This window comes from Notechis scutatus, chromosome 1 (genome assembly GCF_049901735.1).
Source record: "Notechis scutatus isolate UNSWTSFEM ecotype Mainland chromosome 1, rNotScu1.2, whole genome shotgun sequence".
NCBI classification, from domain to species: Eukaryota; Metazoa; Chordata; class Lepidosauria; order Squamata; family Elapidae; genus Notechis; species Notechis scutatus.
Genome location: NC_142009.1, coordinates 224,840,968 through 224,854,394, shown reverse-complemented (window position 1 = coordinate 224,854,394; position 13,427 = coordinate 224,840,968). Strand labels below are relative to the sequence as shown.

Sequence of the window (13,427 nt, the reverse complement as noted above, 5' to 3'; positions counted from 1 at the left end):
ATACTCGGTTCAAGGAAGACTGCTAAATGTCTGTGTTAATTTTCCTACTTACTAAAGCTTCACTGGGTAGTAGTGTTCCTTCAGCAGGCTGGACAGACAGAAGCTTTTGGTCAGACTTCTGGATTTTCCATCTGAAAAGCATAGGTAGTCGGGTACCGTTTTTGATGGTGAAAGTACGTGAAGAGCAGGTTCCCACACAGGTGGGCTTGAAGTACAGGTTGCCATCACCTTCCAAGAGTAGCGCCAGAGGCTCCGCATTGCTCTGAAGAAAAATCTCCTAATGAAGCAAAGATCAATGGACATAATGAGCCAATGTTGGAAAACCATCCGTGGAGGTTCAGTTGGGTCCTAGCTGGCATGATCAAGAATGAAAAAAACTGGACGTATACAAGAAGAAAATTCATATGCAATGTAGTCAAATCAATTCTCATACTATGAAGTTCTAGAAACGCCATTAAACATACATAACTGCAATCTCCGTAATACAGGCATCGATTTGGACTGATAAATGACAAAAAGCTAGACACTGACAGAAGCCAATGAAGGAATGTGGAAGATTGGGGGTGGGAGAGAAAGATGATCCCAATTATACATAGTTGCCACTGTTGAATTAAGCAATGCAGGTGATGTCCCAGTGTCTGACGTCTATGGGATCTGGATGGGGAACAACAGAGTTGGACAGAAGGCTAATTAAGACTGAGTAGCTCTGGATTCCAACGCTTTCCAGTTCTGGGACTACATCATCTCTGGTACTGAATGGGGTTGTGCTGCCCAGACAGACTCAGTGTACAACTTGGGGGGCCCTCCTGGGCTTGCAACTCCTGCTTGAAGAGCAGGTGGCAGATGTGGCTAGGAGGGCCGTTGCTCAATTTCACGTCGTGTGCCAGTCGCACCCGTTCCTGGATCAGGAGGCTCTATTCACCATCACTCATGTCCTAGTAACCTCCAGAACGGATTACTGTAAGGCACTCCACATGGAGCTGCCCTTGAAGAGAATCTGGAAGCTTCAGCTGGTATAAAATGCAATGATGAGGGCAACTATAGTATGTGTGCCCCTAGAATGGCACATGTTACATTTGTGCTCCACAACCTGTATTCGGTTGCCAGTTTGTTTCTGGTTTCAATTCAAGGTGCTGGTTTTGTTATTTAAGCCTCATTCATAGCACAGAGCTGGGTAATTTTTGGGATTACCTTTTTCCAGTTAATTCTGCCTGTCCTATCAGGTCTGGCAGAAGAGGCAAGCGACAGATCCCCTCTATTAGAATCATAGAATAACAGAGTTGGAAGGGACCTTGGAGGTCATCTAGTCCAACCCCCTGCTCGAGCAGGAGATCTGCCTAGGATCGAACTCACAGATTGTGAGGCAAGAGCTCCACCTCTAGGCCACTGGAGCTGCACCACTATTAAGGAACTACAGTGGAGCCCAGCTTCCTTTTTCTGCTATAGCGTTCATCCTGTGGATCAATCTCCTTCCGCCCACCCCCCCCCCACCCCCAAGACAGGCTTCATCCTGGATGTCCTTCTGGAAGTCCTTCAAAACATGATGATGTCAACAGTCTTAGAGGCCTTGTGGATATGGGGATTTAAAGTGTGGCCCCACTGCATGTAACATCTAACGTTCTCTTTCTAGCCCTTTTTTTCATAATAATATTGATGTTTTAATTGTAGAATGCTTTTTGTGATTACAGTTTTTATGGGTTTTGTACAACACCTAGAATCACATTTCTGAGAGATTGGTATCATATAAATATGATGGATAAATAAACATAGGCTGAGTTAAAAGCAAGAAGTCCAGAAGTAATGACAGTCAAAGGATTGTAAACAGCAACCATCCCCCGCCACCACTACCTCCCAAAAAAGTATCATTAGATTTTGGCTTAAGTAAATCACATTTAAATGATCAGATTCAGTTCTGCTCTGGATGTCATCAGACTGGATAAGCCTATTTCCTTCCTTTTTCTAAGGAACTGGTAAAAAGAAGAAAGTATATCTGCAGACATTCCTAAGCCTCAGCTATTTTCCCCTTTTCTTTAGATAAGGAAGCAGGAGAAAGGATTATAAAATAACATGTTGCCATAAGTGAAGGAGTTATCCAAATTATTGATCCTCGTTAAGCTAATAGTTCTTACATTGGTATAGAACAGCAAGAGTTTCTCCAGCTTTAAAGTCCTTACCAAAATTAAATTAAAGTAAAATAAAACTACTAGAGAAAGGGTGCCAAGAAGATGAAAGGGGCATGATAGCATAATAAAATAGGGCAAAAAATGGAAAGAAAAAAATGCACTTCCTTGCTTACCTGAGTGAAAGAGGACCAGAAATTGAGATGCAAGAGCAAGGTGTGCTGTTGTATAGTTGTTTCTGTGGGGCAAGTTGAAAGGAAAAAGATCTGGTGGGCTCCTGGAATAACATATCCACAGCTAGGCTTGACCAAGATAGAAGGGCACTTTTCTCGGCCAATGTTAAAACATATGGCTGTCGTGCCTACATTGCAGAGTAGCATGCTACGGTATGTGGTGACATTCCGACATACTGGAGGAAAAACCTGGGAGACAGGAAGAGATTTGGATTGGAGAAGCAGTCCCTCAGTGATTTTCCTCTATAACTTTTGTACTTTAAAGGAACTTTTATTAAAAAGCAATGTGGAAAGTCAATTGACCATATGCAATTTATAGCATCTAGTTCAATATGCCAGGTGACTCCCGTGTACTGTATCAACCAGCAAACCACCAAAATACAGGTTTCAAACATGCCCAGCTGTTCAATAATTGCAAACCATCACCTGCATTCAACGTTTTAATTTCAGTTTTAAAGTACTTTTAAAATATGAGGGTGAAGGTTCATTCTCCGAGCTTGTGGGTTGGTTTCAGAGTTGAACAATAACTTGGCATTGCTTAATACCACAGAGATCAGTTTGATCCAGTGAATCAAATTGATTAATTTCTAAATGGAAACAGCAGGACTGGATCTCTTAAGACACTATAAATAATGGCTGTAAAATACTATGCCAACAAAAAAGTGACTATCCTTGAGAAAACTGCCTGTGCTCCACAAACATTTACCAGGGATGACAAACATTCTTCACCTTGTGACAGTCCAAGGTGAACTGGGGGATGAAGTGCTGTCGCCCAGGTTGAAAAGTATGTCCACGCAAGCGGATGGTCAAACTCCAGGATGGACATATGGTGATGGGCTCCTCAACATTGTTGTAGTGCCTCAGTACCTACCAGTGAAAAGAAACGGAGCAAGGGAAGCCTCTTAATTTGTGCTTTAGAGTTAAACAAATGTTAAACAAAGAGGTTCCAAGTCAGAATTCCAAGGCAGGAAGAGGATCGAACATGCCCTTCAACAAATAGCCTGCTTGCTACATTTTTAAACCAGTTCCTTCCTAACCCTCCCTTTGGTAGGAAATGGCAGATGACTTTTGCCAGGACAAGAATCCACATATTAATAGCATATTTGACATCAGATAGCCAACCATACCAGCAGTGGGATCCTATCTGTTCCACTGCCAGTTCGGTGATTGGGCGTGGATGCGCACACACCTAACATGCATATACCTAACGCTTTCCCCACACCAGCTGAGGCCTGCAGCACCAATCAGCTGCGAGGATAGAGAGAAAAGCGCAGAAGTGGCTGGGAGAGCCGATCCTGCGCTTTTCTCTTCTTTCTCCTCTCGGCTGATTGTCGTGGGAAGCTTTTTTTTTTACTATCGGTTTACACCTCTATTCATCTGAGTAATAAGATCATTAAGTTTGCAGATGATACAACGTTGGTGGGGCTCATTTCTGATAATGATGAGTCTGCGTACAGGGATGAGGTTCATCAGTTGTCCCTCTGGTGCAAAGTAAACAATCTTATTTTTAACATAAATAAGACGAAGAATTCATAGTGGATTACAGGAAGAGCAGTTCGGACATTCAGCCGTTGTACATCGATGGTGTTTTTGGTAGAACAGGTGGCAGAATGTAAGTTTCTAGGTATCACCCTGAAACAAGATCTAACACGGGGGCAAATACTTTAGCCCTAGAAAAGAAGGCTCATCAACGACTGTATTTTTAAGACTTTTAAGATCACAACAACTGCCAGAGAGTCTGTTGGTTGCCTTTTATCGAAGCTCTGTAGAGAGCATTTTATCCTATTGCCTCAGTGTGTGGTTTAGGAGTTGTACAGAGGCGGAGAAAAGGGCACTCCAAAGAGTGATAAAAAGGGCACAAAAGATCAGCGGATGTCCTCTTCCCTCATTGGAGGATTTGTATAACATGGGATGTAGAAGGAAGATACAAAAGATCTTGAGAGACCCTTCACATCCAGGCCACTCGTTGTTTGAGATCCTACCATCAGGAAGACGATATAGAGTGCTGAAAGCCAGGACAAGTAGATTTAAACATAGCTTCTACCCAAGTGCTGTGATCAGGTTAAATGCAGAGTCATGAATCTGGTGGTCTTAACATATATATACATCCTGGTTGTATAGTTTTTAACTGTTAATTGTTTTAATTTGTTTTACATTGTTATTTGTATATGTCTTTTGGTGTTGTTCAGTTGTATGTTGTGAAAGAGCACCTTATTTCGTTGTTCTCAGGTTCTGAGTACAATGACAATAAATTTATCTTATCTTATCTTATCTTCGAGTGAACCGGTGCGAACCGGTAGCATACTACCACTGAACCATACCAGTGACATGAGAAATTATCCACCCTAATGGGATGAGAAGCTGCGGATGTTAAAGGTCATCATTTGGGACTTCAGTTTCTACCCACCTTATAGAAAGCAAAGCCTTCCAGTTCTGCTGCATATAAAGTATTGACCTGAGGAGGCTGGAAAGTGATGCGGAAAGCCATACTCTTGAGAGATGGGATGTCACAACCCTCTGGCATCACCTGGAAAGGACTGTGTGGCTTTCTTGTCCAAATAACGGTGACTTTCCCCTTTGTGTGGTTAGTCACAGAGAAAGGAAGTGGCTCTATCTCTCGAAGGCTTGCACAGCAGCCAAAATCAAACTCCTTGATGCTGAGGCTGACATGGGGAGGATATATCGTGAGGTCACTGTATACACCATCATGGAAATATTCAACCATGGGTTCAATGACAGGGTACTCCTCGGGGGGTTTGTCCTGCAGCATCTTAAAAACAAAATATCTGCATTTAGCCAAAAGAGAAACTGTTCATTCTACTATATTGAAAGTAAGGGAATAATTAGTATATGTATCCATGTCCATAGGAAAGCTCAAGTTATTCAACAATGGGATAGAAGCCTATCAAATTTAACAAACTGAATTTACAGAATTTACCATATTTATAGTGTATTCTGGGAGTTATGATGATACAATACAGAGGCATTGGTAACCAATTAATATGCTAGGCTTCCTTTTCAAGAGAAGCCAGGCTGAATAAGTCTGCTTCTCATAAAATATCCTTACCTCTGGTGGGAGTGTAAGAGCTCCATTCTCATCTACTAGCAGCTTGCCTTCCTTCAGCATGGTGCCCAGGATGTCTGGTGGGAAAAAGGTCAGTCCTCTGGCTATATGTGTCTTGTACCTGCTCATATCCTTCATTTTCAGGGGGATTGGACTTGTTGTTTCTGTGTGGCAGGTCCCAACCAAATCTAAGAACAATGGATCCTGACCAACATCAAGAACACAAGAAAGAAAACAGTCTATTTTACCTGCAGAGGCATTTTGTTCTACCCTTCATTCTGAACTTTGCCTAGAAGTGTCATCCATAGAATTTGGCACAGGACAATGTGTGAAATTTTCAGCTTACAAAACTCTAAACAACTAGTGTTGTGGACAAAAAATAAGCCTAAGAAACAAAATAGAGGTTGCACCTTTTTCCTACTTGTGTCTTAGACATCACCAGGGTCAAACCCAACTCTTCTCTTGGCCTAACCCTATCAGACCCAAATTTGCCCCTGATAAAGCTCAGATACACCAAAGAAGAGAGATGCCTCCCTAAGTAGCTCACATTTTAGCCCAAGGAAGCCTCAATAAGGGAGTTCCAACATGGTAACAAGGTGAGAAATCTCAATGCCCAATCAGCCTGATGATTCTATCTCCTCAAGTGTGGACTTCTCCAGTTCTGCTGCCAGAGACCGGAGCAAGGACCTGCCTAACATCTCCCAAAATTGCCATCAAATCAGATCCCTGGGATTTCCTGCTTTCTAGTCCTCTCAACCACTATACAAATCATTGCTTTCCCATTGTTTGGAGTCCCTCATTCTTGTAAAGCAAGCACCCAATCTTTGTTGCAATAAACACAGATCTCCTATTGTGCTCTGTACTTCTGAATTTTTCATAACAAGAGGACGAAAAAATTAAACATATTAGAGCCTGAAAATTAGGCCCATACTATCAGCATTCAATTCAGAGCCAGTACGTTGATTTAACTTAGAAATGTTATGCAAGAAATGAAATAGGAGCTACTGGCCTGAGACAATAGGAACATGTCATACAGTATAACCAGAGTTGCCTGGACAGAATTATTCTATCTGCTTAATGAAATGGCCACTCAACCATCCTGTAGTTGACTGGGAGTGCACAATTCAGAGACCAGTTGCAGGGCAAGATGTATCCTAACCCTCTTACCTGATGATGCACAAGGCAAGCCACACGCCGGTAACATATAATTGGGTGAGTAGGCTGGAAAGTCACCTTCAGCGTGATTGTTGACATTCCATTCAAGACCCCACAAGGATGGTCAATGGAAAACACACTCTGTGTGCAATCAATGTCGAATTGATAGTAAGCTGGAATGTCGGAGTTGTTAGTGATGTCTAATGGCTGATTAGAGTATTCACCAAGGTTAAGGCAGCAGAAGTAAACAGAGGGTGGCTGAAAAGTTACTGCAGGGCCTAGAATGACAAATAAGTCCAATTTTCATTCTGCTATGATGATTACCATCCAGGAAGGGGGTTTTTGTACAATAAAAACTCCCAATAATTAGTTTTACTTTGAAGTATGGATGTCATGCACATTTTCTATAAAACAATTACTCTAGTCACCTATTTTTCAAGGCTTCCAAACATACACAGATCCATTCTCACACATATGTGGAACAGAAATGCACAAGATCAGGTTCTTCCTCTGTGGTGAGCAGAATTCTGTTTTCTTCAGAAAAGGATCATTTCAAATATTTCTAACAGATAATGAATAGTTGTATATTCATATTGAGATAACAGAAAATAGTACATAGGGCAGTAAATTTGTAGGCTTGAAAATTAACATAGGAATCTAAATAAATCAGTTTTGTTGGCTACAAATATATTTTCAATCAACTTTAGAAAAATGTTCTCCATGATGTGATTAGAATCCAACCTCAGGCAAGTTTCTGTACCTATGTTTAGTAAAATTAGGACTGAGACATAAGCATAGGTAAAATTTGTTTTTGCTCAGTTTCTCCTTTTTAAAAAAATATTAAGGACATTTAATGCCATTTCTGCACCTACCTGTATTTTTGTGTCCATAATTTCACAATATACATAGCAAGAGGCTTCCCACACCTAGGTGAATTACACCAAATGGAATAAAAGTGGTTTTTCTTTGGGTAATGACACACAGATAGACTCATTACTCAACACAACAGGAAATTTAAATTGACTTAAAATTGTCATGTGTATCAAAATATATTCCAAAATCTCCTGAAGTGTTTCTATTAAGACAAAAATCAATGAAATTACCATTGTAATTTGTTGAAACAGCAAAAAATCATCCAGTGATATTGTCTTCATAATACAAGTACCCCTCAAGCTATGACCATTCGAAGTTATGACAGTTCTGAACCAGTCCTCAATGTTTCATAAGACTTTCTAATAAGCAGTTTGGGGTAATGAAACCATTATAATTTTTTCCCAATATGTTTCTTGTTTAAGTTTTTTGATGGGAGAACTGCTTTACAAAATATGAAAAAAAAATGAGGATTGTAAAATATACTGTGGCTTGCATACTGGTCTGAGAAAGCCACATTTGTTAAATTTGCATTTAAATATGAATTAAATTTCTCTTCCATCCCCTGATATGCTTCAGTACAGCATAAAGAAGCAAATAGGCTCCTACTGCACGTACCTTTGCATGATCCTGTCACTTTCAACACAGAATGTGTGCTACTTCCAAAAGGCACAATTGTGAAATAATCCACACTTTTCACACCCACAGTGTTTGGGCTAAACCTAACAGGGATGACTGATGTGCCACCAGCTTTAACAATGGCTTGGGTAATGTCGCAGGAAAAGACACGATCACGAAGCATTGGCTCCTTTGTTCTGTCAATCCTGAATGGAGCATCAACCTGTCAAGAGACAGACAGTTAGCTCTCCCTCGCTGAGCAAAGATCATTGTTTTACATTGGGCAGCAAAGGCCAAGAAAGCCTGAAACAGATTTTCTCACAATCTTGTCTTTTCTAACTTGAAAGAGTAGTCTAGCTGGAAAAGTGAGTGAAAACACATTGGCATTAAGAACCAGTGACATACTGCTTCTTTTCCATATCAGTTTTATTATTTCCTCTCCAAGGATCGAGATCCTTAATAGGCCAAGCCAGTCTTTCAAGTCTATTAACTCATTCTTACAATCAAGGATCACTGAGTTGAAAAGAAATTAGCAAAATTGCAGGCCTCTAAGTGAAACAAAGCTGCCTTCTGAAATTTGGCCACACATACTTTTACCCTCTTCCTATCACATTTCTGAGCAGATCAGTTAACTAAAGCAATGCCTGGCCAGCTTCTTACACCCAATAAAATTGTAAAAATGGTCCATTATGTTCATGTGAATTGTCTAAATAGCAACAGGGACAACCCTAAAAAATTGATAGTTGGAGAAAGCCTTTCATCCAGATTTCTCCCTTTACTTCAGGCCCATTTTCTGAAGCATCCAGAACCCCTTCCAGATTATATTACCAACATTCAACACTATATTTGGGTTTTGCCTCTCCTAAAATTGTAAGTAAATGAATCTGTTAAGCTTCCACTTTATTACACTGATTTTTTAAAATTATTTTTTAAAAACTGATCCCACAAAAACTCCCAAAGAAGTCAAACGTGTGACCCTGTTCCTCACAAATGTTGCCACAGCATCACTGGCATACTTCAATTGGTGCTTGAAGACACCTTCTGCCCGCCCCCCTGGCCGCCCCTCCCAAAAGGTATGGCCTGTACAGATAAAATCATCCACTTTGAAAGTAGATGGAAAGACAACATGTCTCTGTGAGAAGAACAGGCCACATTGGATAGAACAATCCCTTCCTCACGTTCAAGAAACACCTTTCCATACCACAGATACGTTCAGTATCTCCATTTCTTTCTCCACAGTGCTGTCAACAGCAACAGAGCCAAAGGAAAGCACATCCCGGAACTTTATTCGCTTGATATCTTCATAGGTGTCTTCTTGCACGTTGACCAGCAGGTGGGGATATTTACCTGGAAAAAAAATTACTGTATTTAATGATGGAGATAGATGGCTGTGTTCTGAATTTATGTTGATTCTGACATTTGGGTCACTGCACCAATGGTGTGGCACTATTTGTGGTTTGACCTGAAACGTGTTACAAGAAAAATATTCTGGGAACATTAATTTCCCTTCTAAATTTTCCTAACATGAGTTTTATGGCGAGGAGTCAAAAGCCTTCCAAATTATGGGCAATTGACTACAAAACACGGACATGTGAGACATCAAACTTCCTATTACGGTAAAAGATGAAAAATAAGAAGAAGAAAGCTATCATTTTCTTGCAAGAAAGTAACCAGACATGGGAAAGACTTGTGAGTTTTCAGCTACAACATTTATACATGATGATCAGGGAAATAATATTTATTAGCAATTTTGGAAGTGCCCTGAGTAAAAGTTCAGAGGCAATACAATGATATTGCAAGGGAAACAAAGAAATGAATTAGATTTTTTTAAAACAGCGATAAGCTACACTGCATAATAAGACAGGACTACATATCTTCCCAAACTCCTTGGTTTTTAACATTGCAGATAAATGTATAGGCAACCATACATGTAACCCCTAATGCATTGTTTGTCCTAGGGAGGCGAAGATGCAATAGGATATATACACACACCAGACGCACATAGACTTAGAATGGAAGATATAATTTCTTTTTTCCCCCTACAGTGATGTAGGGAGAAATTGCTATCTACCAAAGGAGAAATGAGGTGGGGATGATGGACAAACTAAGCTATTCAGCATACCTGGCTGAAGGTTAGTCAGCTGGAAGTCATAAAGATGAATGGAGCTCCCAGGAGGCTGACATTTTGCTGAAGATACATATCAAATGTTGTGTTTGATACTTTTAGAATGTACTGTAAATGTTCTTACCAACAGCTTTCAGTTTAAGAGTCTTCTGCTCCTGATTGTCTCCAAAGGTGCATGTTGCTAAAACATCATATACTAAAGCCATCTCAGGTTGAAAAGTCACCTTCATTATGCATTCTTCACCGGGATCCAACATGCCACGAGCAGGAATAAAAGAAAAAGGTTCAGGCACCTCCCAGCTGAAGCATATCAGTAGATCCCTACAAAAAAACAGTCGATAAACCAAAAGTTCTTTATCAAAACTAAACAGTGTTTCTCAAAATATTGTATTATGTACCTATGTATTTATTTTATAGTAGCTGCATGCTACCTACCAGTACTTTGCAAGACTCTGGACAGGTCATAGTGGTAAAATCTCATCAAAAAAGCCCCTCCCATTAAAATAATTAAATTAAATATAATTAGCTATACATCACTACTTACTAATAGTCAAAGTATAAACACCAAAAACTGTTCAACTGTCAGCGTTTCTATCAAACCCTAAGAAAAGAGAATTATCTTTAGGGAAAGAAGAAAGGTTCCATTCTAATTTCAGGAAGAAGATTCCAAAGGGTCAGAACACCCATGGAGAAAACTTGATCCCATGTTGATATTTGGGAAGAGGGAACAACTGGCAAACCTTCTCGAGTCCAGCAAACCGGAGGGAAAGATTCTACTTGTAAAATACAATTTCATAAAAGTTATGGATCTGAACCATAAAAGGCTTCATAGATCACAACTAGTGTTATGAAATATACAGTACTCCCAATCTAATGCAGCTCCCACAAAGAAGGTATGATTTTGTTAGATTGGGTCTGTCCTATCGGGAGTCAGGCCGTTTCATAAGGACCAGTAACCCAACCATGAGAGAAAGGGATGAGTTACAATCACTTAAGAGCATCCTGTTCCAAATATGGCTGCTTCTGTTGCTCTAGCTCAGAGATCTCCAAACTTGGCAACTTTAAGACTTGTGGACTTCAACTCCCAGAATTCTCCAGCCAGCTGGCTGGAGAATTCTGGGAGTTGAAGTCCACAACTCTTAAAGTTGCCAAGTTTGGGGACCCCTGCTCTAGCTGTAGGCAGGTGAAGATTCTTCTGATCACAGCTTCCATCTGCTATTCTAGCAGGAAGTATGAATCAAGGCAAACTCCTAGATCTTGGCCCAACATTTAGAGACTGGATAGAAGTTGTCTAAAATCTCTGGACTGAAACAGTGCCTTTGCAAGAGGGGATGCACCATTGTTTCCTTCCCAAAGATAAGTGTGATCCTTCCCTCAGAAAAGCATTAAGTATTTCTCAAAGCTATGGACCTACCCTCTCTGTGCCATTTCAATTGATCCAAGAAAGCAGGGATCTACTACACTTCCTCAGACATCACGTTTCAAGGAATACAAGGTGCCACTACAGTCATCTCAATGGATCCTGTCAACAATTAATCCATCTCAAAAAGAATAAAATCAGAGTAACAGCAAGGGAGATCTTCTCATCCATCATTCTCCAAGTAGCTGCAGGTAATCATTATATTGGAGATCTAACATTGGGTTCTTAACCACTTTTGGTTGTGTTTGTTCATGTTTGCCTTTCATTTTCCCTTTTGACACTATGTATTTCTTTGTTGTTTCATTCCCTTGGACTCATCTGGGAATCACCACATATAGGAAGAGGCTAATCGGGAGCAATTTCATCCAATGCCTTTGCCAACTTCATATCCCAGAGCTCAGTGAGTGGAAACTTGAAACTGCCTACATGATCATCGGTACAGTTCCAAATGCACTCTGGAAAACCCTAGCATTAATAAGACACCTGAAGAGGAACTTCCTAATTGTATCCTCCCTGCATTCTGAAAGCTTCAGGGTGACAAAAATGTTGTAAGTCTGTGGTGAGTCCCTGGGACAATCCAAGGTTGCCATTATGGCCAGGAAATCCTACCTTTCCTGACGTAGCCCCAGTGAATGGAGATTGAAATTCTCCAGACCAAAGGCTTGGACAATCAAGTTGAATTCAGAGACCAGCCTGAGTTTAGAATTAGTTGTTGTTCAGCAGGAAATTAAACACTATAATAGCACCCCTAGCAATTCCCTAATATCCAACTTAACACATAGGATCACTTGCAGTTATCTAAAGTAGAAGGCATCAGGATATTGCCGCACATCTTCCATGTCTTAAAGTCACACTTGCTGCAGTTACTGAAACCCAGAGCATGGCTTTTCATATAAGGACTCCCTTCACATCCTTACCCAGCCATGTGTCACAGTGATATATTGCAGGCCATATAATATTGGCTAGCTCAAACCTTCCTTCGTCTCCTAACATGCCTCCATATTGAATATCTAACAAGAATCTGGCTGCTACTGGACCCTTCCATAGGAATTGTTAGGGGGGCAAAATATAGCAGATGGCAGTAGCTCAATGTTTTTTCTGAGACATTGCTCACCTACTCCAAGGAAGAGACAAAGATAAACTGGGCTGATACAGAACCCTGTGGATAAAGGCTGTATGGCTTGTTGAGAAGGAATCCCATCAATTTTCCTTCCAGTAAATGACAGCCATTTTCTAATCCAATGGCAGTTCTATGTCATGCTCTCAAAACTGTCTTGAGAATTAAATATGTCTTCCACCTTTATAAGTCTGGGAACTGAAGTATTATGGACTTTATTTAGTCAAGCAAAGAGTTTAATTTGCCTGTGGTTTCCTATTATGGATTCTGATAGCTCTCAAAACTGCCGGTTTTGATAACACATTCTCAATTCCCTTCAGCAACCTTTCCCAGTTTGGTGCCTCCTCCTCCTATCCACCACAAGTCAGGTGAGAATTTTACTTTAAAACATCTGAAGGGTACCATGCTGGGGAAGACCATTTTACACCATCTGGAGCAGAAACGAGGAGCATTTCTGTATCTCATAGGATCTGATTGCAACCCAAAAGTAAGCAACCTTGAAGGGTATAAAAAAAGCGCACCTACCCATTATTGTATAAAGGAAAGCAGGACTCCACAAAATGATAGACAGCACATGCAGGAAGCTGGATGGTATCTGGCAAAAGGAGATCAAGGCGTGGTAGTTTAGCTACCAGTGCAACAGAAAATTCTCCTTCTGGCTTTTCAAAGAGGATGCTATCTTCATATTCCCTCTGAATAAGAAAA

General features: G+C 40.5%; 1 protein-coding gene and 1 long non-coding RNA gene across 7 annotated transcripts in view; one reads left to right on the top strand and one right to left on the bottom strand.

Moving 5' to 3' along the window:
- The window catches only part of LOC148133206 (uncharacterized), a 52,796-nt gene extending 39,542 nt beyond the window's left edge, over positions 1-13,254 (top strand). For 3 of the 5 annotated variants that reach the window (XR_015746585.1, XR_015746584.1, XR_015746581.1), the window contains 4 exons: positions 8,845-8,930; positions 9,300-9,393; positions 11,410-11,796; positions 11,944-13,254. This is a non-coding gene — a long non-coding RNA (uncharacterized LOC148133206). The remainder of the gene's footprint in view (positions 1-8,844; positions 8,931-9,299; positions 9,394-11,409; positions 11,797-11,943) is intronic. The other 2 variants (XR_015746583.1, XR_015746582.1) reach the window with 2 other exon arrangements.
- The window catches only part of CFAP65 (cilia and flagella associated protein 65), a 43,951-nt gene that overhangs the window by 25,192 nt on the left and 5,332 nt on the right, over positions 1-13,427 (bottom strand). For both annotated transcript variants that reach the window (XM_087950377.1, XM_087950378.1), the window contains exons 5-14: positions 13,248-13,414; positions 10,310-10,506; positions 9,262-9,407; positions 8,061-8,283; positions 6,585-6,850; positions 5,421-5,621; positions 4,761-5,123; positions 3,083-3,220; positions 2,297-2,542; positions 53-277 (exon numbers count right to left, since the gene is read on the bottom strand). In XM_087950377.1, the coding sequence (XP_087806503.1) occupies positions 53-277; positions 2,297-2,542; positions 3,083-3,220; positions 4,761-5,123; positions 5,421-5,621; positions 6,585-6,850; positions 8,061-8,283; positions 9,262-9,407; positions 10,310-10,506; positions 13,248-13,414 (2,172 nt within the window). The remainder of the gene's footprint in view (positions 1-52; positions 278-2,296; positions 2,543-3,082; positions 3,221-4,760; positions 5,124-5,420; positions 5,622-6,584; positions 6,851-8,060; positions 8,284-9,261; positions 9,408-10,309; positions 10,507-13,247; positions 13,415-13,427) is intronic.